At 48.2% G+C, this 25990-nt stretch overlaps 1 protein-coding gene across 2 annotated transcripts in view; it reads right to left on the bottom strand.

The window, feature by feature from the left end:
* COL27A1 (collagen type XXVII alpha 1 chain) overlaps window positions 1-25990 on the bottom strand; it is a 126985-nt gene that overhangs the window by 52024 nt on the left and 48971 nt on the right. For both annotated transcript variants that reach the window (XM_021413746.1, XM_021413745.1), the window contains exons 13-24: window positions 23422-23475; window positions 19563-19607; window positions 17806-17859; window positions 17374-17418; window positions 11760-11813; window positions 11375-11428; window positions 11182-11235; window positions 9439-9492; window positions 9072-9125; window positions 7155-7199; window positions 6009-6062; window positions 4575-4619 (exon numbers count right to left, since the gene is read on the bottom strand). In XM_021413746.1, coding sequence (XP_021269421.1) covers window positions 4575-4619; window positions 6009-6062; window positions 7155-7199; window positions 9072-9125; window positions 9439-9492; window positions 11182-11235; window positions 11375-11428; window positions 11760-11813; window positions 17374-17418; window positions 17806-17859; window positions 19563-19607; window positions 23422-23475 — 612 coding nt within the window. The remainder of the gene's footprint in view (window positions 1-4574; window positions 4620-6008; window positions 6063-7154; window positions 7200-9071; window positions 9126-9438; window positions 9493-11181; window positions 11236-11374; window positions 11429-11759; window positions 11814-17373; window positions 17419-17805; window positions 17860-19562; window positions 19608-23421; window positions 23476-25990) is intronic.

Below are 25990 nucleotides of genomic sequence, written 5' to 3'. Positions count from 1 at the left end.
TTAAATGCCTTCCTCTGAGTGTCACTGAAGACGGGAGCTCCTCACTGAGGCACTGATGGGCTCAGCAGAAGCAGTGAGCAGCCACACGTGGCTCCGGAGCTGCAGAGCCCTTGTCATGCTCATGGGAGCAGTGTCCAGGTGAGGAGTGTTTGGAAGAACTCAGGAGAGCTCAGAGCCTGGATTGAGATGCTTGTGCTAGAAATTCATCCAGGGGTGATGTCCTAGGCACCTGCCATGCCACTGTGCCACGATGGAGACCAGGAGAGCTTTGCCATCCAATGTCACCAACCCTCCTGACATCAGCATAGGCTGCACAGACAGGACACAGGCGGGACATACATGACAGCTCAGCAGCAGATTGCCCAGTGCAGGGACCACAGGGACAGCAGACAAATGTGCAGCACCTGCATGAGCAAGGTTGCCACTGGGTGGCATTGCTGAAGGCTGCTGAATCAATTACCCTTCCAATTAGGCACAAGTGCAAATACATAGTGAATAACTGCTGCAGGTTGCTGAAGTTTTCCAGTAGCCCAAGGCCACAAAGAAGGCAAATGCTAAGGCAAAATGGCAAAGCAATGAGATGAAACAAGGAAATGTATGCTAACCAAGAAGGAGATAGACAAAAACAAGTAAGAAAGAGTCAATCTCTTCCTTCAGTTCTAGTTTCTCAAAAACCTGCAGGATCCCTCTCCCTGGGAAGATGTCTCTGGGTTTCTTCAGTAACCTTCAGAAGAATGGCAATTCCCTGCTCTTGCAGCAAGTGTTGTTCCCATTCAGAACAAGACTGAGCAGGGACCCTGCAATGCAGATGGGCTTCCAGCACAGGAGCTGCGCAGTGTTTGCAGCCAACACTGTCTGCTCTGGGCTACATCAACCGCTGTGTCTGTAGGCAGCCAGAACACCAAATGGATATGCAGAGGTAACTTATTGGGACAATCTGAAGCAACTGGGGGAGACTGAGTAATGACATCCTTCACCAGCCAAAATGGTAGAGACACAAAGGGAGCACATGCAGCAGAATATTTAGATATAAGAACCAGAAGCGTCACTGGTGGCCAACATTAAACCAAAGCACACATGAACAGTGGATGTTACACTAAAATGGCTGCAGCATAATGTATTTTCCCAGGTTCCCAGGGCTGGAAAGAAGCCTTGCACCACACACAGCTTCAGGCAGTGCGTGTAACAGTGCACGTGAAGTCCCAGCAGCGGTGGCTGCGCAGCACACAGGCAAGAATGTAAAACATTTATATGAGACAGAGGGTTCAGCGTATCGCTGTGATTCCGGCTGCGTGCCCCAGCCAAGGGCACGGCGGAAAAGGGATGGAGATTGTTAAAACGTTGCTTGGGGCTTTGGGGGATGGAAAGGGGGAAACCGGAGGGCTGCAATTCCCAACTCCCGTCTGGTTTTCCCCATTTATTGTCCAGTGCTGTCATAATTAAGCCCCCCCCTCCCTCCCTTGGCTGCATCAACAGAGAGCAAGTCGGCACCGAAGCCTTGCATAAATCATTGCCCATTTGAGAGAAAGGACGGAACGGCAGCGCAGCGTGAGCGGGGTCTCCCGGGGACGGCACCGCCAGTCGCTCCCAGCAGGATCCGATCGCGGCCTTTCTGTTTTACTGGTTCGCCAGAACTCAAAACAAAACAAAGCAGGGACAAAGGGCGGGAGGGAGTAAATGTACAATCCTCCCATTCAGATGAAAGAAAGGGAAAGTAAAACAGTAAATATTGCATTTAAAGGAGGACGCTCTGACCCGCATAGAGAAGCCATGCGGTTTAACCCTCTGCACACCGGAGCTCAGCCCTAGCATGGGATTGCATCGCGCTCCGCTCTGGGATGTGGGTGAAGGGAACATGTGACTTCAAGCACCCATGAATCCCTGCATGGGGATCCCAGAGAGAGCTACAGCTTGGAAAGACATTGCAGGAAAAGGTGGATGCGTTGGTAAGGCACTGCTCTGAGAGGTGCAGTTCTCTGCTCAGTGACCCATCCAGCCTTGTGTGTCAGATCCCACCTGCAGAACTGATGCAACCTCACCTCCCTCCTTTGTGAGAGCACTGCGAGGAAAAAGCGTTGCAGAGAGAACTGATGGTACCGGTTTCCTTCAACAAATTATTTCAGAATAATATTGGCTCTCACGGCAATATGCTTCTCCCTCCAAGGAAGGGATACTCCAAGGGACTGCTGTTGACTGCCCTTCTCAGAAGGGTGTGATGGGGATGTGGCCATAACACTGCCATGCAAGCTTCTGGTATAGGAGGAAGGACTCCAAGAGCTGTTCTGTCATGACAAAACCTCATTCCCATGAAGGAGGTGGGCCATCCTTTGCCTTTTTCAGCTGGCTGATATTTTCAGCCTCTCGTGCAGAGCTGGTGAGTTCCTGGGCTGGTGGCACCCTTCCCCAGTTTGCTATCTCAGGTTACATCTTCCTGCTTGGTGTTCCAGGCTCTGGGAGGGCCAGCCAGTGGCTCTTCATCATATTATTCTGCCTCCACATGCTGGCAAGGAAGGGTTAAATCACACATTTTCAGGGTGCAGGAGAACTCAACAGCTGGAGTCCCTCCAGCATCTGAAGGCAACAAGCATCTTATGAATGTGATTCCCAAGTCAGCGTCCTTGCAACGGAAAAACAACGTACCAGAAACTGCCCCGTAGCTTAAACACTCATCCTCTTAAACAGAGCTGAACTGTCACTGGAAACCTTACAGAAATTCCTACGTTTGCCTAAACAGGTGTCCATGTGAAGAGAAGAGAGATCGAGTGGGATGGACGGCAGAGCTTTCTGCACGCTGCCCTGCTGAGGTTTCCAGCCAGATGGGACTGCAGGGAGGTCTGCGCAGAAAGCCTGGAGCATCTGAGCACCAAGGTCGCCAAGGAGAAAACAGGGATAAGATGAAGGTTTCAGCATGGAGCAACCTTGTTAGCCCAACCCTCAGAGCTCTGCAAAAACCAGCCCTGCCTCACCACCAAGCGCTGGAGCTCAGGTGGAGGAAGGAATGAGAAGGCAACACTCCAACACTGTCCAGCAAAGGTGTGATGGGAAGGGAGGTTATTTCTCACTAATCTGGCATGACATTTTTGTTCTAATGACTTAACTGGTATGGAAATGGAAATTCTTTCTGGGTGATATTTCTAGACAGAGACTAATTGACTAAGAATAAAACAGGCAGCTTTCATACCACCATGCTGGTCTCAGTGTCAGCGGAGGCCAGCTGTGTTTTCTTTTCAGTGAACAGTGCCTACAGTTTTCATCCAAGGTCAGTCCTGAGGGACGTTAAAGCATAACAATCCCAACGATGGCTTGTCTTTCAACATCTTGTTCAAGTTCTCACAGCACTTCTGAACATTCATTTTTAGCTGTGATACAAAGGTACTTCCTGAGAACTGTGATAAGCACTGTCAGAGCAAGGTGTTTCTTGCCAGAAGTTCTCCTCTCACTGGGCCCTGGACCTGACAGCAGCTCTGTGCTATTTCTTCCACAGGAGGGGAAACTGAGGCATGGAGCAGAGGAAGGCACTGGCCAAGACAAGGTGCTAAAGCTGCAAACAGCACTTGGGCCCCAACTTGAGGTGTGCGGAGCAACTTTGTTTTTCCAGTTGTTGCTCTTCATGGAGTAAATTATTAACCAGAATAGTGAAGTGGTGCTAATTTCCAGACAGAAACAACCATCCTCGACTTGTACTGAGGCACTGGTACTGAAAAGGATAGGATCCATCGTGGCTTGTTGGACGTGCTTGGTCAGAGACCCATGAATAAGCGATTCCCAAGCTGTTGGACGCGGGGGAAGCAGACAGGTTAAACCCAACCAAAGTCACTGACCATAGGCAGGGAAAGTGCTGGGGAGGACAGCAGTACTGAGCAGCATCACCATCCTTGCCCGGGCCAGCTGCTGCCTCCAGCATGGTGCGGTCATGTAGGAATGCAGAGAACACGTTGGAGGCTCCATAGCTGCAATTTCAGGGTTGGTGGCGGACAAGTTGGTTGGTTTCAATCACAGAGACATGGGGATGATTGTTTCTTTTTCCTTGATGCCTGTGGTTACCCTGAAGCCTGCAGGGATGAGGAATGTCCCCTGCTAACCCAGCAGAATGTTCTCTCTTGCGGTACAACGAAATGCAGCTCGGTGCCTCTCTTGCCCAGTGCTGCCTCCTCTGAAAGCAGCACAGCACCTCAGGGCAGAGGTGCTTCAAATCCGTATAAGCAAAGCTGGGAATTGTCCTTCTAGGGATAAGAGGAATAGACAGAAATCCATAATCTCTTCCTTCTCCATGGCTTTATCTCCTTCAGAAGCACAGCCATTCCTATGGGCTATACTGAACCATGACTTTATCAGGCTGCCTATGGGAAAATGTCCAGTTTAACATAGACCCCATGGCCATTGTCAGTGCTGTTCACCAAGAGCTTCAGCCTCACTACATGACATGTTTCTCGCAGCACATCTGGAGCACCAGGACCACAGCCAGTTTCAGGTCGCCAGAAACCCATGGTTTCCATCCTCTGCCTGTGCCCCAGTTATCCAGGAGATGCTGAACACAGGAGAACATCAAATAGACATGAAAACAAGGAATTTACCTGCTCACCAACTTTTCCTGGCCGTCCATGGTTTCCTGGCTCGCCCTGTGTCACACGGAAAGATGAGGGACATGGTTACTCAGTGCTCCCAGACAGCCCCTCAGTGCAATGTGATTCAGTGCACACCCACAGCAAGAAGCTACATCTTACAAAACCCCCTTAGCTTTCAAGGGTAATCCAAAGCAAGAAACAGCTGACACAAATGTGGAGCAAACATTTGCTATTCTGGAGTGAGATTCCCATAAAAGCAGCAGGAGCTGCTGTGATAAAATAACTGACACAAAGTCAAATTCGGACATTGAAACACAAGCTGCCTGCCTTCCTGTGGCACAGCCTAGTCCTGGCTGATTTACCCCCATGGTTAACATGGTGTGAGTTCTCACTGAGGATCCTCTTGAAGCTGGGGTGTTTCTACCCATAGCATTTCTATCTGAACAACTGAGTAAAGCAATAGCCCAAACACGTCAGGCATGGGAAGAGAGTAAGAAAGGACCACGATTAACCCAAGGATCCGAAGAGCATCTGATGAAAGTGAGACTGTGGGACACCGTGGGGAGAAGCAGTTCCTGAGTGACAGAAGGGATGTAGGAAAATCTCCCACTGGTGGAAGGATCAAAAATAATATAAAGCAACTCGAATATTCCCGGGCAGTGACCTTGCTCCTGCTCTTGCAAAATCTCAACCATAGGCACATTACTGTCACATGGAGCATGAAAACCACAGGAACGACCCACATGAGCTAAATCATAGTGTAGGATCAGAGAAATTCAGAGAATGAGAAAAATGAAGGGTGAAGAGGAAAACAGGAGGAAGGGGAGAACTGCAGATCTGCCAGGGATATAGGGGCAGTGCTGAACGCCAGCACCATGTCCTGGATGGGCCATCCAGAGGCCACTCACCACTAAGCACCATTGTCTCTGGGTGATGGCAGCTGTGTTTTCTCAGTAGGCAGATACTCCAGATGTGTTGCCAGACCACATTTTTGCTATTTACTGTTTGAAGAGGTTGTTTTTGTTGGGTTTTCTCTTTCCTTTTGAGTGCGGGTTTGTGGAGCTGGCTGCTCTGGGATGCTTCCTGCTGCTAATTAGGCAGCAGAGATAGGAATGATGTGCATTGTTTCAGAACAAAAACGTGGAGAAACAATGGAAAATAAGATGAAGTGATGGGGGGGGTGTTAATATCAAAAGAGGAACACACTTGTTTATAATAAAGCACATGGCTTAAAAAATGCACCATCATTCTTTCTGCTGAAGACACCAAGTGAGAACCAAGACCCCAAAATTCAGTGAAAAAGGAAAACCTCAGTTTCCCTTGTCCTCTCTGAAATGAATACCCCAGGCTTGGAGAATGGTGAGGCTGAGAACAGAGACATCCCTCTACCTTTTCTTTCTTCCACTCGCTGCTTCTCTGCTCATGAACAAACATGTTGCTCACCTTGGGACCATCAGGACCAGGTCTTCCTGGAAATCCCTTCCGGCCAGGTCGACCCTGAAATACACATCACAATAATAAATATAAAAAGTGAAATAATAACACTCCTGTAACTTTGCTGGGTTACAGCAGTGTACCTGTGAACCCATACAACAATGTGCAGCTTATAAGCAACGCTCCCAGTAAATCCTGGGCGCTACACATGCAGCAGTCCTCAGTGATGCCAAGGCAACACGAGCAGAAAACACTGTCTCGAGCAACACTGGGTTGGATCCATGGGGAATATATCCCAACAGCTGCTCTGAGGTTCAGCCCAACTGTGCCCCTGTGGCTCAATTCCATTGCTTAAACATCACATCAGAAACATTACACATGGACTATAATCAACTAAGCCAAGGGCTTTCATAATGATCCTCCACATTAATCCCTCTCTCTAGCTAGGACAACATTTGTGTTCTTCCAGGCACTGTAGTAACTGCTTTTGTTGTGTTGCTCCAAGAAAGGAATAGAAGTGTCTACTAGAAAAGCAGGGGAAATAAAAGATAAAAATTTATTTCCTGATCCACCTAGAAGCTCTCAGCACAGCTTCCAATTTACAAGATATTTCAATATCGTGTAATGACAACTGTGTACATAACCACTATAAAACCCTGAGCTGGCAGGCTCAGAGATACGATAAAGCTCTTTTTGTTTCTCCTAACTGTGTTTCTGCAATACATCACTGCATTCTTCATGATGTAGATGACAAAAAGGTCTCTGCTTCAATATCTTGTCTTTTTCCTTGCTTTTCCTTTTACTCTCATTGAAAACTACTATAAATCAAAGAACCAAACACCAGGGCTGCTTACAGAGATGGATCCCAGTCAAAGTGCTTTATCTAGAGAACGAACAGTAGAGGGTTTTTCAAGGTCTGAGACCTTAAACAAGTTATAAAATCAGAGTCTCACTCAACATATTGTGAACGACTCTTCCTTGACTTTCAGCCATCCTGGATCAAGGAACTGGACGAAGGCATGGACAGTACAGTATTTTCTAGAAAGGCAGATGACTTCCCAAACCAGAAGGTCTGAAGCTTTACCTTATTTTAACTACAGTTTCATTGCAAGGTGAATAGAGTTGATAGCAATTGAGTAAACCACTGAAACCTACCTCTGAACCAGGGACTCCTGATGGTCCTAAGGGTCCTTCATCTCCCTGAGGTGAAAAGAAATTAAAATAATAAGCAAAGTAGTGGCAAAGTCTGGACTCACCATGCTGCAAGAATGAAAGGTCTGCAGGATGAACAATGGTTAAACACAGGCTGCGTGCTCAGCTGTCACATTTTAACAACGGAGTCCCTCTGAACCCTAGAGCAGGCAGCTCAGCATCTCTGAAGCTCCACTTTCCTCATTTCAGAAATAAAATGTGAAGTCAAGTATTGCTGCTAAAGGCCACCCAAAATTTGACCGAAGTCAGCATCAGTTGTGTGGGCTTCTCATGGCTGGATTTAGCCCATGGGACTGGACATGCTCACAGAACTCTACTTCATCTGATTTGGCAGGGATATGGATGCTGCAGAGCCATCTATTCTTTTTCTTTTATTTTCCACAAAAAGAACGTTGCAAAATTTCCCACAGAGCCACTTGGCAACAGTATGGAGGTTTCCCTTTTGCCTCCAAATGGGACTACACATGCTGCAGGATGGAGCTATCTCAAAATCTCACACAGCAATTGGACTCAGCTTTCTCCCTTGGATCTACACCAACTTCTAATGTGATAGAATCCGATCTACAGCTTCTAGGAGACCTTCAATTAAGCTTCACAAAAATTATCTCAAGTATCCAAAACCCACTGCCAAGAGAGAAATTAAAAGCGCCCTTGGCAGCCGCAGTTCTTACTGCTCTCGTTTTGGTGGTCAGCCGTGGTAATGAAGTGGCACGAGCTGGCGGGCTGAGGTTGGGACTGGAAGTTGGGCACCCAGCTCAGTGGGCTCAGACAAACACCCACACTACGGCACACTTCTAAAGGTGAAACTCACAGCCTTGGCCTGGGCTGACAGTGGCACTGAAGGCACCACGGTGTGCTCTGGTGTGCATTCACAGTCCTTCAGCACAGCTCACGTCGAAGTCCATGTCCACGTCTTCAGTCTTACTTTTACGCTCGCTAACTAGAGTAAATTGAAGGCAGCTTGGTCATGCCTGCCTGAACCTGGAATGCAGAGCTTTGATTCCCTTTGTAAATTGCCTAGAATATTTTTTTTTCCTATTTCAGTGCAAATAAATGAGCTAATTTGCATTAACTGCATTTAGAGGGCAAGCAAAAGAGTTCCCAGAAAAAAACAAGAACGGTTAGTGCTATTATACCAAGCTCCTGCCCGTGTGTGCATGGAGTATGTTCTGCAAAATGTTTCATGTCTCCAGACAAACGCTGGTCAGACTGAGAAGAAACTATACTGAAGCCACTGCACTATAGCCACAGAAGCTGCTAGAAAGTATTTGCAGCTCCGGGACAATTAAATCAATGACAACTGTCCGTTTTTAATGACTGCACCTGGAAGGAAATTTCAGGTTTTTCCAAGCAATGAGAGGTGAAAGCTACAAGCTCGGAGGTGCTGAGGCAAACAAATCTTTGCAGAACGGCAGTTTCAGATGATGTGCTCTTTTTACAAATCATATTGCTCCACTGAGAGAGCGGAGCCTGCAGGTCTCACAGCTGAAAGAACACATACTTAAAAGGAGCAGAAAGCAAAAGCCAGGTCAGGGCATGCCCGTGCAAAGGGGAGTGCAGGGAAAGGGGCATTAACATCCGTTTGAAGTGTGTGTGGGTGTGGGGGAACAGGCTGAAGAAGAAAAGCCAACACAGCATTTCAGGTCAACAGATGCCAGCAGGGACTGGAAGCAAAGGTCTCAGGGCTGCAGCCATTGGAAGCTCTTCTGTGTGCTTCTGACTGGTGAATATAAGCATTTACTTCCAAATTCAGAGGAAATGGAGGATTTCAGATCACAGGCACCACTTCAGTGTGCGTTAATCTTCAAAATGCAACGTTATTCTTTAAATCCCACGTGCTTTTGGTCTGAGGATGCTCACCTCTTGTCCAGGCAGCCCTCTCGGCCCAGGTAAACCCCGCGCTCCTGGCTTCCCCTGGGAAAAGCCAAAGGAAAAGATACTCAGAAAAATAGTAACATAAGCGCAGAAAGGCCATTAGAAGAAGAAATTCTCTTTCACAGCCACAGGACATCATCCAGTGTCAATTTTGTTACAGACAAAAAAAAAAAAGCTTTAAAAAAAAGAAAACCCCACTCTTGGAGGGACCTCAAGTCAAACAGCCCAAGCTGAAACGCTGGCCAGAGCGATCTGGAGGGATCTCCGGGGCTTTCTGCCTTCCCCCTTCCCACCCCTGTGTTTTTCCTGGCTGCCTCTCACCCCACACAGAGCTCTACTCAGCTCCACTCACCTTTGGGCCTTCGGGGCCATTTTCTCCTGGCGGGCCGATGTCCCCTGGAAAGCCCTGAAGAAAACGAGAAACCATTGGGGTGCACTGGAGGACGGCTGCAACCAGCGGCCTTTGTGAGAGCCTCAAGGAAAGGCTGAGACCGAGACATCGGCCGCGTGTGGCAGGGTCCGTGTGTGGGCCATCCCGAGGGAAGGCCGGGACACAATGGAGCAGCGCTATCGGCACCGCAGCCCTCCCCGCCGCTCCCTCTAGGTCCATCCTCTTGGAAGATTTATTGCTACGAGGCCTTCCTGTCATCGCGCAGCTAAAAACGGCAATTTGGGTTTTAATTAATCTTTACGAGTCAGCACATAATCTCACTGCTCCCAGAAAGGAACTGCACGCCTCGGCGACAAAGGGCGGCAGGCGGGGAATTAGGAAAGGTGCTGACACGCTCATTAGCCGGGCGGCTCCTTCCCACCCGCCGCCCCTTTCCCGAGGACACAAAGGAATCCGTGGTTATTTCCAATAGCAACAGAGCAAAGATTGCTAAGTGGCAGCACTTGACCGAGAGCCCTTCCAGACCCAGCAAAATACCAGAACACCGACGAAGGGAAAACAGAGCACCCGGCCTGCTGGAAGAGGCTCTCTAGAGTTGCATAGATGCAATTTGGTTGCTTATGTGAGAGAAAGAACATGATATACTGGGGGAAGCTGATCCCGGGTGTAAGGTATCACTGCAAAAATTATTTTTGGTAAGGGCAGTAGGGGTGGTTCTCTACTTGAATGGAATTTTGCTGAAAAAAGCTTCCAGGATATCCATGTCAAATAGGGGAAGGAGAAAGCAGGAAAACATGAGATGCAGGATGGGTCATGAACCTATTTTGGTCCCCTCCACCTCACAACCACACATTTTCCATCAAACCCTAGAAGAGGAGTGGAGAGCACTGGGCTGAAAAGAATCATGGAATCATGAAGGTTGGAAAAGACCTCCAAGATCCCCAAGCCCATCCCCAACCCACCCCACCATGCCCACTGACACGTCCCTCAGTGACACATCCTCACAGGTCTGGAACACCCTCAGGGACGGTGACTCCACCACTACCTGGGCAGCCTGTGCCACTGCAGCACTACTCTTTCTGAGAAGAAATTTTTCCTAATATCCAACTTGAAAGAAGAGGGTAGGTGGAAAGTGCAGTGCAAAATTCAAGAAATGAATGTTCTGCCCCAGAAATCAGTTGAAGAACAAAAAGGGTCAAGAGAACACCATGGTGATTAGATAGAGCAGTGTCCATGAAGATGGACTGAGGACTGGGAGACAGCCTGGGGCTCTGTTCCAGTGCACCTCTGCCTCTTCTCATGCATTTTGGAATCTCCCTTTACATGAATCTTCCTTCTGCAAAATGATGGGATGTTCTGCTTTGCAATGAGTATCTATCTGCCATGGTGTTAAAAGCGAAAGATGGGGAGAGGTGATAGGTTGTGATATGCTGTTTGGCAGGGAGAGGCAAACTTTGGGGATTGACTTTTCTGAAGAGAAACTTAACAAACTGTTACATATGAGACTTGAAAGTAACAAAATAGGAAAAAAAATCTTGGAAGGGTGACTGGAGAACAGGCAAACTGAGAGTAGGGTACAAAATAGACAGTTTGCCTAATTTCCCAATCTGTACAAAAGAGGGGAGTTAACACATAGGCTTGCTGAAGAAAGGGTGCTGCAGAAAGTAGCAGAAGAGAGGTGGAGGAGGAGGTGGTAGGACGTACCTCAGGGCCTGGTGGTCCTGGAAACCCGATTGGACCTATGTCACCAACTTTTCCCTGCAGAAATCAGAAAAAGACAGAGAGAAGTGAACTTCTGTCTGCTGGCTTTTCTGTTTAGAAGAGCACAGCCCTGCCTAGCTGGGCGCTGGACCTCTGGAAAGGGACACTGGGGAGTAGAGGACATTTGGTTACCCACCACAGGGCCAGGTTTCCCTCGTGCTCCAGGGACCCCAGGCAAACCATGGCTACCCTGAAATAGAAGGAGAGAGGATTTTTCAGAAAACACAACGAAACATAAAAAAAAATACCAATTTTCCCGCCTCCAGCCTCAGATTCTGCAGCTGGACCACACACAGTCCCTCCAGTCTGGTCCCGTCCCATCATTTTTATTACCATTTATTTTTATTATATCATTTTTTAAAATTATAAATAACAACAAAATTTATGAATTGTAGCGGAGTACTCCAAATGAGAGCCATCTGAAGAGGAGGATCTTCTGACTGGAGGAGCCAAAAAAGCTGATGGCCACACCAACTACTCAAGCAAGGGAAAAAACTAACGAAGAAAGGGAAAACAATTACCTTGTCTCCTTGGAAGCCGATATCTCCTGGAAGACCTGCTCCTCCCTGATCACCCTGGATACACACCATCAAAGAGAGTTAAAATAGACAACAGCAATGGCCAAAATGCCCATGCTAGATGGTGCATTATGCAGCAAAAGTCTCATCACTAGTTCCATTCAGAACTGAACTGGACAAACTGTAGATCATATTAACTCTAATAATAATCCTAAACACTGCAGGCATTTCCCACCACTGCTTCTGAACTGGAAAATGAAACTGCAGGGAAAGAAAAATATGAATGTGCAAGCCTTGTGTTTCCAAGGAAGCTGGAAGAAGATTGCCATGTTCCTCTGGCTAACAGCAACTGTGAAGGTGGTGAAATGTTTAGATTCAGCTGTGCAGAAGAGTTAGTTTTTTGAGGAACTGACTTTTTCTCTCATAAGGTTCTACAGCAAGGAAAACAATACTCAGGAGCCCTGCTGTTGGCACCAAAGATCAGTCCTCTTCCAAAAGCAAACAAGAGTAACTTGCAGTAATGCTTTAGAACCACCTCACTGCCAGTATCTAAGCTGAGGTTTCCAGGCTGCTGTTAGTCAGGTTGGGGATCCCAACTTTGAGCACAGCACCAGGCACAGTGCCTTCTAACTGAGCTCTCTTTCCCCTCTACAGAACATTCCAACACATTCTGGCTCCCTAGGCAGAAATAAATATCCTTATTCCTTAGGGAAGGATTTCTGGAGAGAGTAGGCTATCTTGTGTTCCCCCTTAGCCTTTCTCTGTGCGTCAGATAACCTCCAGAGGTCCCTTCCAACCTCATTTATTCAGTGATTTACTTAAGTATAGGGCAAGTCAAGGATGGGGCAGAGAAAGGAAAATTCTACAGAGGAAGTCAAAGGAGGAATGACGATAAAAGCTTGGCTGGCTGACAAGACCAAACCAAACCAACTGCTGGAGGAACTCTTGTCCCATGCACAGCACATGCACTGAACTTGGCCCCACGGTAAGGGAACAAGCCATACAAGAGCAGAGAGCTGTGTGCTTAAACGTACTTCACATGGAAGACATATGGAGAGAGCTACAGAGCCAAAGTCTACATAGAGATGACGGAGGAAGTCTAGTTCTACTCCAGCAAAAACCACCCACGTGTTATCAAAGAGTTGAAATAATTATAACTACTGCGGTAACTTGCTGGGGATAATGAAGTTGTGAATGGTTTAGACTTGAATTAGGAAAGATTTTTTGGATGCAACTTTTCCAGAAGGAAAATACTAAAGAAGTGTGCAGATTCAATGGCGGAAACATTTCATGGCTTCATGCTAAATTAGATGTTTTGGTAAATGTTCTGAGAACATTTCACTGAACCATCTTCAAAATAAGTCTTTTATATAGCAAAATTGAAACGCTGCTCTTAAAAAAGGTTAAATGAATTTTAATCCTTTTTTTTCAAGCCTGAAGTATTTTAATTTGAGTCAAACAACCAACATTCTGCTTCATCCAAGCTGCTTTCCATCTCTTCCTTTTATTTTGGCAGAGCATGCAAATGGAAAAAATCAGCTATTTACACAGCTCCTGTTCGGATGAACTGCAAGTATCAGATGCAGTAGAGATGGCCAAAAGAATACCGCACGACCCAGCTCATTTTATGACCATTGCATGATTTCTCTCATCTTCTCTGAATTTTCTGCTTATTTTATCTAGTCCATGGGTTTGCTCTGAAATCACAGTCTTTATCACCTCTACTGAGGATGAAAATACAAATCTTTAATTCAGCAGTTTTCTACATGGACAGTGTGAGCCATCAAAGGACTCTGTTTGTGGGGGATGAGGGGAGGAACAATCTGAAACTCCAAAGAGGATCTGCCCATGGGGCATTGGCTGTGCTTCATGTTTCACCTATAAAAGGAAGGCAGCTCCAGAGGCGTGGAGGCCCCTTTTAACGCAACGCTGCACACAGCGGGCTGCAAGGGGAGCGACCAACTGCAAACATGACACAGGTTTGCTGTCTGCAAGATGCAAAGGTCTCTCTGCAAAAACCCTACGTTGCTCTCGACTGGACATTTCTTTATCTAAAGCTTTCTGCTTGGCAATATCAGGTGAGCTAAGAGAGGCGTTTTACTGAGCCATGCCCTTCACCAGCTGCACATGTCCTGATTCACAGAACTCCTTCCAACGAACAAGCAGCTGGGATCTCCTTCACCTTTCCTTTGCACTCATCACCTCATGTGGCTTCTGAAGACCACTCTGTTTCAGGGTTATACAATTTCACCTCTCCCTGTAAGAGCAGCCCTCTCTGCCCCATCTCGTTTTCTCCATGAAAACGTACATTTGGAAACATAAGAAAGACCCGTTTTGTGGGAGGATTGAAGCTGCAAAACCCACCATTAACTTCTGCGAAGGATGCAGAAGGGGCTGGTGAGCCCTGGCATACTCTGCACTTGCCCGTCTGGGTACGAAGACGTGATTTCTGCAGGAAGGAGTGAGACTCTGCCCCTTATCCTAGCTCATACCTGAGCACGTGATGCATGTGTTTGGGTTAGAGAGCAGCACCCTGCAAAATACTGAACTAGGCAACGTAGGAAACAACACCTAAAATACAATGAAAAAACCCTCCCATTGCAAAGGGGAACAGCAGCAGCATTCCTGAAGGATGCAGCATTGCAGGGAGCACCTTTCCCAGCTGGGCAGAGGTGGCAGCCCCAGGACCCTGCACACCCCAGCCAGACACCCTGCACTGCATTTGGGTTTTAAAGACTTCTGATCTGGCTGCTTTTAAGTGAAGGGAGTTTTCCTCAGCTATAAAAAGATGAATCTGAACAAGGCCACACGCTTGGCCTGTGCCCAAGGCAGATGGGCTGCACAGGAGACTGCTGACATCTAATTAAAGCTTCATTAGCACATCCACAGAAAGAGCATCCGTGAGCGGCGGCCTGGGCTGTGCTCCAGGTACCCTGAGGTGCTGGGTGCAGTGCAGGCAGCGCAGCACAGATGTGCAGGACAGGCCGAGTTCTGCAGGAATACGATGGGAAGATGACCATCCCTTGGCAAGGATATGGGACACTCTCAAAACCCCGACCACCCCTCAGGTGTGGTTGAGTCCAGGAGTGGTGGCGGATGGCAGGTGTGAGCCCCTCAGGGATGTTCTCATCTGCTACAAGTTGCTATTTACGGATGGTTACTGACTGCTGGCAGCATGGAGCATAGAGTGAGGTTTGCTGATCTCTGCTGCTCATGGCATCACAGAATCACTGAGGTTGGAAAAGACCTCCAAGACCTCCAACTCCATCCCACCCCACCGTGCCCACTGACACATCCCTCAGTGCCACATCTCCAACTGGAACACCTCCAGAACAGTGACCCCACCGTATCCTGGGCAGTCTGTGCCACTGAATCACCACTCTTTCCTAATATCCAACCTGAACCTCCCAGCACAACTTGAGGCCATCACCTCTCATCCTATCACTGTTACCTGGAAGAAGAGGCTGACGCCCACCTCTCTAGCACTTCTTTTTATACATGAGGTTTAACTACATTTTCCAGCTTTCTGACACCGTGATGGAGAAGAAGAGTTGCTGTGCAGTGGCTGGGCTGTTACCTCTGACTAGTTAGCTACATTCCACTTGGTATTTGCACCCTGAATGTCCAGCAGGGAGGGGAACTGTTATCTGGGAGGTAACCAGGCTATGAATGAAGATCTCTGCAGAGGCAGATTTGCAAGCTGTCATTGTCTGGAAGCGTCTCAAGAATGGCAGGAGGCAGACTTTCAGACTGACAGACAGAGGGAATAAATACACGATGTAGGCAGGTTGTTTATGTTTCTGGTCATAGCTGAGAGATAGTTTTGTCTGAAGATGATGATGGAGAGTTATAATGAAGTCAAAATTTAACAAGCAGAAAAATAATAGTAAGCAATCAGGGAAAGCAGTTAAGATTTTGCAACCTAAAAATAACAGCAGAAGAAACTATCAGTAACAGGACTGCATTTAGACTGTGAGCCCTCCAAGGCAGAGATTTTCCCTTGCTACAGACTGAGCAACTGCAGCAAGAGCAGCTGTCATTTGCATTTCTCAGTGGTACCGCAGGGTAAGCAATTAAAGCACAAATGTAAACAAGCTGTAAGAGGGGATGAGTGTTTCTGCTCATAAAGCCCAAATCAGAATGAGAGAAAGTAAAACGGCTTAAAGGCACAATTCACTACAGAATCACTGGAGTCAGTGAAAGCCAAGAAGGGAGTCTGTCCTGTCCAAGGGAAATGCAATAGGAGAGACAGCTAAGCAGGGAGAGGAAATCTTCCCATCACCCCAGCAGAGAACCTGCAAGGCAGTACAGGGCTGCTGGGGGGTGGTGGATAGCTCTGCTCTTGGGGCTGTTGTGAGGATAACCCTTGTGAGAGACGCAAATTGTTTGTGTAACATCATAAGAACAACTGGGGAAATAGTGGGGATAAACGCAATGGTCTGTGTCAAGTGATGGAAATTGCAACGGCCGTGAAGGTTGATTTTACTAAACATTGACTTAAATGCTGTCCAGTTCTTACTACATTCTGCCATTTCTTCCAAGGAACAGACAGAAGAGTCTGTGGGCTCTAGGAACTGGTGTTGAGTCAAGAAACCAGCTCCGATGTCTTAAACTTCGAGAAGATTTTCTCTTGCCCTCTCCTTTCTCTCTACAAGAGTGAAAAGGAAGCACAGAGGAGAAATGGGAACTGCAGACAGGAGCCCTGGCAAAGAGCTACTGCAACATAAGGAGAGTGGAAATTACTGGCTTGACACCACTTCCTCCATGTGCAGTTCTGGGCTGCTAAATCATTCTCTAAAAGCAAACATCTAATAAGAGAAAAAACGTCACACAGGAGGAGGAGAATACAATTAATGGTCATTGTGCATTGCCCTCCTAAGCAATCAGAGCAATGACTGCACCTCCCACTCCTTTAGACTAAATAAATCCTGCAGCTGAATATCTGTAGGAGGATGGTTCTCATGACAATGAGACATTTACACAAGCAGATTCATGGTGATTGAGCTCAAGCTGGGTGTCTTTGTGCCAGCAGCACTAAATCATGGCAATCAATGCCCCTCTCCTCGTCTCTTCTTCTGAAGTGATTTATATCAGTTTGGCATCAGGCAATTTCCTCTCGGCAGGAAGCGGAGGTGAGGTGAACCTCTTGGAGCAGAGATACCAAACACACATCCTGGGGATCCAGTGAGCTATGCTGCTTTGTCATATCATGTTTCCCCCAAATGCATTAATGCAAACCCACTGTCACTGCTGCTGGGGTTGCATCTTCCTCCCCGTCCCATCTCGTAACCAATATAAAAACATAAAAGCCCAGCAAAACACCAGATGATCTTATAGCTACCATCACTACCAGTGGGACAGAGAAGCTCCAAAGAGGTGCTGAGCATAACTGATCTACTCTAGAGCTCTGTGAAAAGGAGGATGGGACAGATACCAAAAAAGAAAGAGAAATCAAACTGCACTTTCAAGAAGGGGATAGGATGGAAGGGATGGGATGGGAGTAAAGAGACAGCCAGAGTGGAGGCACTACCATGGTGCTGAATGAGAAACAGAAGCTAGAAAGGGGATTTCACATGCAAAATTAAAACACGGTGCAATAAGGGAGTATTCAGATCACCTTATCACCTTTCAGTCCATGTTCTCCAGGGTTTCCCATCAGCCCCTGAAACGAAAGAAAGCCCAGAGTGAGACCGAGCCACAGCAAAGACTTGCTCAGGTCTATGGCACTGATTTCCCTGGTGGTGCTGGTGGCTCAGACTCTCAGCGCTGGCCCAGCACAGCCCCAAGGCCACAGCTCTGTCTGCTCCCAAAGCACACTCCCATGGACCTTCTTCAAATACTGTCCTTGGGCTGGAGGCACATGGGGAAAACGCCCCTGGCATCCTCCAGTAACTTACAGCTACTGCAGACCAGCAGCAGGACGTTGGGTTCAGCAGTCCTGTGCCTGAGTGAGAAGACAAGCGCTACTGCTGCCCATCCTCTCCCTCAGGATGGTCTTCAGTGCTGCCACGGAGGGACAAGAGCTCCCATGGCACCGTTATTCTCTCACCTTTAAGCCCTTTGGTCCTGGATAACCAATAGGTCCAACAGAGCCCATGTCACCCTGGTAAGAGAAAGAAAATGACCAAAGACATTAGGTTCAAAGCCAATGGGGTCAAATTCCTCTCCCATCCAGCCCCTCAGTATCCCTCAATTCTTCCTAATTTCTGAATCAGTTTTCTTTTCCTCTTCCACTGTTTGAACACTTAGAGAATCGGACAGGGCTGCCCAAGCAGCATGGCCATTCTGCTGCAGAAAGACAGCACGGCATCACGTACGGGGACCTGCAGGAGAAACTGCAGCCCTGGAGGACCCTACAGTTCACAGCGCCTGTGTGTACCCGTATGCACACGTATAAAGGAAAGCCTTCAGTGGCCAGCATTTAAACGGGCTTTGATTGCCCTCAGCCCATGAAGGGAGGCAGTGATACGCGTGGCAACGTGTCAATAAACAGGGCTGGCTCTGGCCGGCCGTCAGGGCCCCAACAGATGCCCTTTTCATGCCTCCCAGCATAAGGGCTTCTTGTAGAAAGGCGTTTACTTAAAGCTTTGCCCGCACAGCTAATTAGGAGAGCAAGAGGCTTTAGTTTTGCTTAATTCTGCTCTCCAGCCTCTTTTAAACTGCAAACCCAAACACCTGCACTGTGTGGAGGGAACGGCCGGCCCCTGGGGGGCTGTGGCAGGGAGGAAGGAAGGGACTGGGTGAGGGCCAGCCTGGAGCAAACACCCAACACCTCTGCATGCCCTGCAGTGAGCCTGGGGCAGGAGACGGGGGGAGGAGAATGTGGGGGTGGAAGGGCCCCATCTCCCAGCAGGATGGAGGAGATCACCCATAGATCACAGCTGCTGGAGCCCCACATTTGAGGGACGTGGTCAGTGGGCTGACGGTTGGACTTGGTGATCTTAGAGGTTTTTTCCAACCTTAGTGATTCTGTGATGCTAGGATTTCCTCTGCTTTTCCTCCACTGAGTCTAAAATTCCTGGGTTGGGTGCTCTATGTCCATGCGAGGCGCAGTGCAGCTGGGGCCTTGCTCTCAGCCCGCGCACTCCTGTAACTTAACTTATGGAAAGGCAAAAGGAGGCTGTTTTTAACCATTCATTGCAAGTGAGCTTTTCATGGATGATCACAAAAAAGGAGAAATTCTGAAAGCCGTAGCACTAACTGGACCTAGCGCTTCTTGTGCAGGGAAGGAAATACCTTGAAACAACTTCTAGGCCCTAAAATTAAACTGTAATATGTTCAGCTAGGCATTCCCTAACCCCAGCACAGCTGCCAGGGATGAGCTTATAGACATTTATCTCCTCCAGTGAAACGAATTTGGCTGTGCCTGTGGTTACCTGGATTAGTGATGGGATGGTGGGAGCATGCATAACATTCCTGTGTACCCAGAGAGCAGACAGTTCCTGCTCGTGGTCTCCCCACTGAGCAAGAACTGTGCACCCTTAGGTCGCTGCTCAGAGGGTCTTGCTTTGTGAAAAACAGCAGATTCTGGTGTGGAATGAATATTGCATCTTTGAAGAAATACTCTGGTAAATGCTATCAACAGGGTGAGTTATCTAGCAATAAGTGCACAAACAGTAAACATTCACTCCGTTCCCTTCTGCTTAGAGAGTGTTTGCTCCCCTCCGTCCCCCCCATCATGCCTCCCCCATAAACAGCCATCCTCTGTACTGCCCAGCACATGAAGGAGAAAATCTGAGTGCAGTTATGCACGCTGAAAGGGTTAAAGCCCCGAGAAGCCAGATCTCCATTTGTTTTTATACTTACAATGAGTCCAAGGACTCCAGGAGGACCTGGGGCTCCCAATTCTCCCTAAAAGGAAAGACAGACCGACACGGTTATGGGCTCTTTGTAGACAAACAGAGACTGAAAGGCAGCTCAGTGTTTCAAGGGCTTGAGGGCAGGGAAAACACCACCCCTCCCCCTTCCGTTCCCACCCCGTGCAACCCCTTCCCCTAGCCAAAGTGATGGAGAGCATCCATCCTGCGGGTACTCGGCCTCTCCAGACACTGGGCTGCTTGTTGCTCTGCAGCTATTTGCAGCTGCAGTCCCCTCCCAGCAGCGGGATGGATGAAAGCAGCATTTCACACGTGGGGCAGGCAGGGGAAAGGGGGGAGATGCCCCAGGCAAGGGGAAGGCTCAGGCAGAGAGGGGCCAGCAAGGTGAGGGTGGGATGGAGAGGCAAGCTGCTGCTCTGGAGTGGGAAATGTGAGGGGCTGGGAGTAGTTAAAGAAGTGTAAAGCTCGTGATAAAGGGAGAGCACAGATGCAAATTAAGCTGGGCAATTAGGGGAGAGGGTATGCTGGCTTTTGTGCTGGCTGATGGGTCCTGGAAGCGCATTTGGCACCAAGGGGTAGTGTGAGCTGCTCCTCACTGAGAGCACTCAGGTTGGGTAGGGTGGGGAGCCAGCACCCTCCTCTGCTGCTGCCTCATCCAGCTGGGCTCAGGGCTCCCCATTTTGGGCAGAGGCTGCTCTGAATTTTTGGCTTCACCACAAACCTTTCTGTGCCAGCCTCCCCGGGACAGGCAGAGGCCCGGGATGCCAGCAGGTGCTGGTGGAATTCCAGGAGGAGTGCAGCAGAGAAACTGTGTCAGACCCACACCAATCACCTAAGTACCCAGGTACTTGAGCAATCCCTATGGGATGCTCAGCCAGTCCCTGGTCTCCCTTGCCACATTTCCAACGCCTTGACAGCGGGTTGTTAGGGCAAGGACCTGCCCTTGCACACCTCCATCTCCAGCAGTGCCTCTCCAAACAAGCGCATTGGAAATCCTAAACTTCCTGTTGGCTCAGACAGCCCTACCCCTGCTCTGGATCACGCGGGCTCCTCTCTTAGACAGAGCAGCTCAGTTTACGCTGCACATCTGGTGGAGTCCCCTTCAGTGCAATAAGGCTCCCCTTCTAAGGGAAGCTTTGCCTAGTGAAAGAATGAAAGAGAAGGGGACGCAACGTGACTGACCGTGCTCAGCTTTCTTGGGCAAAGGGTTACGTGTGTTTATTTTATGGGAAGTGGAGTAAAGGACTGTTGGGCAAGCACACACAAAAAGCGTTTCATAATCTCAACCAGCCTAAAATTGCTTTTTTATGGCCGGTTCCTTTCCTGCATACTTGGGACATCTGTGGAGCAATTGTTCCTCACGGGTGGGATTTCTGTGTCCTCAAAGCTACTGTAATAAGGTCGGCTTTGAGCATTCAGTCACGGGCTGGCACTAGCAGGGGAGGGAACATCCCCAGGGATGGCACAGGAGCTGTTTGGTCCCTGAGGAAGCTCTGCAGGCTCTGGAGATGGCTGGGATGGAGAGCATGTGGATGCTCAGCTCTTGGTCCCAACAGGCACAGGTGGGACCGCCTCGATTTCTGAGTTATGTCACATGGGTATTCCTCAAGAGAAAGGGTAAAAGTGGAAACGCGTGGCCTCATGTCTAATGCAAAAGGATTTCCTCTTGGAAGGGGAGGGGGTGGATTCCTCTGGGAACCCAGGCAGGACCAGCTGCTATCTGAGCTGCTCCCTGGCCTAGGGAAGGAGGGATTTACAGGTGCTCCCTTCCCGGTGATCAGCTGGGACATGCTGAGCCCTGACCTGCCAGAGGAATCAGGCTCCATGCTCCTTTGCAGCACATGAGTCTGGCACGGGGACAAGAGACAAGGAGATGAATCAACAGTCCATGTCTCATTCTTGTGATTAAGAGACTAATTGGAGTGGCTAAAGTGCTCCGGGAACCGGGATCTGGAATGCGATGCCTCAACAGTTCTCAGCAAGCTGGTAGGAGGGAAGGACATCCCTGCGGTTGTGAGAGTCCTTGCTCTGTCCGGAGGGGACGGAAAGAAGATGAGATGAGAATGCTGTGGGCTCCACCGTCCCCATGCGACGGCAGCAGTGGGATCAAACAGGATGGAGCATCTCAGGACCCGTGGCAGCCTGCCCGCCTGCCTGCATTTAGCTGCATACCCCACCTAGCAAACTCGGCATATTTGTCTGTTCCACAAACAGACTTTCTGGCATTTTTCTGCGTCTGTGACTCCGCTTGTGACCCTGTGAACCTCCCTTTAAGTCAGCCGAAACAGTCTGTTTTCATTCTGCGATCTCCAAGGCACATTAATATTTAAAAGCTGTTGATAAGATGAAAGAAGAGCGATCCTTCTGGATGAATTAACGGACAGGACATTCGCTTCTCCCCGATGCTCTGGGAACTGGCATTGAGCTAACGCTGAGCCCATGTTCTGAATGGACTTAGACTACTTGCAAATTTAAATGAAAACAAAACAAGTTATTTGGAAAAAAGGACTCTTTCTGACCTTCCTGCTCTTCCTGGTGGGCTGGTTGGAAATAGCAATACCATCTAGAAAGTTTTCTGCTTTGGGACTACTGATTCCGCTCTGACCCGTGGCTTATGCTGATTGAAGGATGGGAAAAGTCCTGCAGAAGTATTCCTTGGGAATCTAGGTTCTTTCAGTTCACTGCAATTGTATCTCTTGTGCTGAATTCCCACAAAGGCTGTGGTGTAGCTGAGCTTGGCTTGCTGGTTAGAGCTGCTTGTGAAAATAACTTTTGTCTGCATTCATGATGAATGGGAACTTAAAGGCACATAAGGAGTGGGTTACTTCACACATCGGACACCATGAGCGATTATGTGTGAATAACCAAGACAGTATGAATTTAAAAGATGAATCAGAACTCCTCATCTGCCAGTTGAGGGAGAACTGACAAAGCCATTTAGAAAATCATTTCAGATAGTTAGTACATGTGGGAACATATACAATCCAGAAGAGCGTGTTTTGTGAGCAGCGGAAAACACAGCACGCACCCAACTATTTAGTATTAAGTGTTAAAAGAGCAAAGCAAAATAAATCTCATCAGCATCCAGCTGCTTAAATGGTCCTTGGGACCATCCTGACCCAATTCCCAGGAGACACATCTCATTCTTAGAAAGTCAGCAGGGGTTTGATAGAGACCGGAGTGAGGGCAAGGACTCAGGGGCCTGGAGATTTCTCCCAGCACCATGCTGGGGCCAGCTGAGGCAGCAGGCAAGACAGCAGGAGCCCAGAGCACTGGGTCTGCTCCTCAACGTACCCAGGCTCCAGAGCAGGCAATCTGGCACTTCTTGCACTACCACTGATGTTCACTTCTGATGAGGAAAGGTACTGAGCTTGGGGTACTCTAACAATGCATTCCTCTGACTGTGGGCCCTGTCTGCCTGCTATGTTCACATAAAGCTCCATCCAGAGCACACTAGAGTCAACAGAATGATTCCTGTGGCTCTGTAGTATGGGCAACACACTCCAGCAACAGCTTGCCCATCAGGAGCAAGCCTTTTCTCCTTTGATTTTCTTTTCTCATCTGGTTTCTCTTCCAGTCACAAAGCATCTATCGAGACTGAGGAGCAGGGAGGCGATGGAACAAGGCAGAAGTGAAAGGAACATGATGAGCTGGCAGTTACAGGGTGCTGGGCTGAACACAGGAACTGGGAGCATGAGCAGCGCAGGGATGTACCTTTGTTTTTCAGGAGGGACAACAAAACACCAGCAGCTGCCACCACACTGAATACCTTTTTTCAGCTCTAACTAGCATCATATGGCAAAGTGTGGCATCTACCACAGTGGAAGGAGGAAAAGCGATCAACTTACTGGGTTCCCGTCGATGCCTGGAGGTCCTCGTTCCCCAAAATCACCAGGAAAACCCTGAGGAGAGGAGGAAAACATTAATGTTACTGGTGCCAGCTTAAAAACTGCTCCCCCTGCAGTGGGTGCAGCACTTCAGTAACCAGCAGGGCAGAAGGAAGCCCAGGCCAACAACCCTCTGGTCATACCCAACCCACCCCACTCACAGCACACTTGCTCAGCGAGCAGCTGTGCAAGGCCAGGAGCTGATTCCCTCCTCTCTCCTGGGGCCAATGAAGGGTAACGAGAAGTATCGTTTACCAGGCTGAGCCATCAGCTGTGCGTTAACCAATGGGAGCCTTGAGAGGAAAAGTCAATGAGGAAATAGGAAGGCTTTTTGCTTGGCCATGCTATGGAAAGCACTCATTGCTGAGGCTGCTGGATCTGATGTGTTCACATCAGCCCGTTCGCAACAGTGTCTGCCTATGGCAGGCAAGGCTTTGGCAGTGCCCTGTAGAAAGTCAGTGCAAGCGTGCATAGGAGAGAAAGGTGAAAATCAGTGCTTTTGCTCTGGTTCACCCAAGTCCTTCGATACGTCCCAACAAGGAAAATGCAGCCCTGAAGGTTATGTTGTGTAGTTTACAAATGAAATGTTAAAAACACGTCTGCAAGACCAAACTCTGCATCTAAAGATTAAGAAATGTTCTACTGGTAAACACAATGCCTCCTTTAAAGTCGATCCTAAATCATTTATATTCTGGAAAAGTTCATAAACCTTGCTGCAATGACTGTCCTCCTCAAAAATGGACTGTCAACCTGAATTATTTCCTCCTGGTGACAATCGTTTTAACACTGTTCCCTTCTCATAGGACAGATAAATGGCTTAATGCCTCTTGGAGCCCATAATGCTTAATGGAGCTGATCAAAGATGCATGGAGAGTTCTCTCCTATGCATCCATGACCTTGCAGCTTGCCAAAGGAATGAACAGTTCCAAGCTCATCATGGTCCACACTCTGGAGCCACGAATGACTGTTTACTACATGAAAAAAGTCACTACTTACCAAAAGCCATCATTCTAATTTATTACATTGTACTGACTGTGGACATCAGGATGGAAAACTAAGGACTATTGTTCCAGTCAGAACTAGACCTCCATTCATCTTCAATGGCTCACAACTCCTGGCCAGCACAACCAGGTAGGAAGACACCTGGTCACATCCCAGGTGAAATATGAGAGACCTGTTTAAGACAACTAAAATGTTGTTACTGACTTCTGAGCCAGGATTTCACCTCCTCTATACCAGTTCCCTATGGTATTCAGTACACTCTCAAGAATAGATGCAAGCTATTGCTTACTTGCTTGGATTCAATAATTCTGTTTTATGGGCATCACCGCGAATGGGAAAGTTGTCTGCCTTTCCAGCTGGGCGCTACATCCCTCAAGCCTGTGCACAAGCCAAGAAGCTGTGGTAAGCAACCACTGGCAACAGCCTTCTGCCACCTAGAGACAAAGACGTCAAATATAACAAGAAGGAGAGGGTTGGAAGGGGGTAAAATCTTCTTTAATGAAAAATAGAGGAAAAATAACTCTGCTACATGCTGAATCAATCAGATCAGAACAGATATATGTAAGGAAAACTCATTGCTCAGGCAAGGCAGAAAAAAAAAAAAAGAGTGCCTTGTAATATTTTGCTGTTTACAGTCATCCAGCTGGCCAAGGAAAATATGAGCAGGCACAGACTGATACTGTACTCACGCTGCTGCAGATTGCAGTGCCAGCCTTCAGCACTCCTCCATCCTTCTTTCTGCAGAGGGCACAGCAGGGCACAAAGGGACCCACTGATGCCATTGAGCAACCTGGCCCCAGTGCTGCTGGGGGTCTTCTATGGAGCCAAGGCCTTGTCCAATTGGGAAGGTTTTACTCGTTATAATAGTAGAATTAAATCGATATAGCTACAGCTGCATAGTGTCATCTAGAGAAATGCTTGCTTCAGATTAAGAGCATTTCCTAAATTTGGGTTAAATCTCTTCCACAGCGATATTAACATAGCACTTTTCTGCGCCCCCCCCCCCCAAAAAAAAGTATCCAGATAAGAAACTATTTAAATTCGTGTCTCCTGCTAATCTCTTTTGACGTCTCAGTTTCTAGTACTAACCTCGCTGCTTAAAGACAAAGACATGGGGGATTTGAGGCACTTACTAATAGAGTTAACACACCTCTAGCTTTTATACAGGCTTTCCAACAGTTGATCTCCAAGTATTCAAACAAGCAGATTATTCCATTTTCGAAGGCAGAGAGCTGAGCACCTGGATGAAGCCACTTGGCCAACGCTACCCAGTAGAGGTTCAGCATCCAAACCCCTTCACAGTGCACCGTGGTCCCCCTCATGCAGCTACGTTTTCTTCCCATCCTCAACATGGAAGATGGTAAAACTGGCAGGAAATTGAGAACCTTTCTCATCCCGGGCCCATGGGTCTCTGAGATGGTGCTTGGTCCTCTGGTATTTTTTGGCTCACGTTTTAAAACAGACCCAGAAGAGAAGACAATGGAAAAAGCAGCTTTAAATCAACGGACCCCGCACACCCTCGCCCAGG

Source organism: Numida meleagris, chromosome 16, assembly GCF_002078875.1.
Source record: "Numida meleagris isolate 19003 breed g44 Domestic line chromosome 16, NumMel1.0, whole genome shotgun sequence".
NCBI lineage: Eukaryota > Metazoa > Chordata > Aves > Galliformes > Numididae > Numida > Numida meleagris.
Note: the sequence above shows the minus strand (reverse complement) of the source record. Positions and strands in the feature narration are given on the sequence as shown.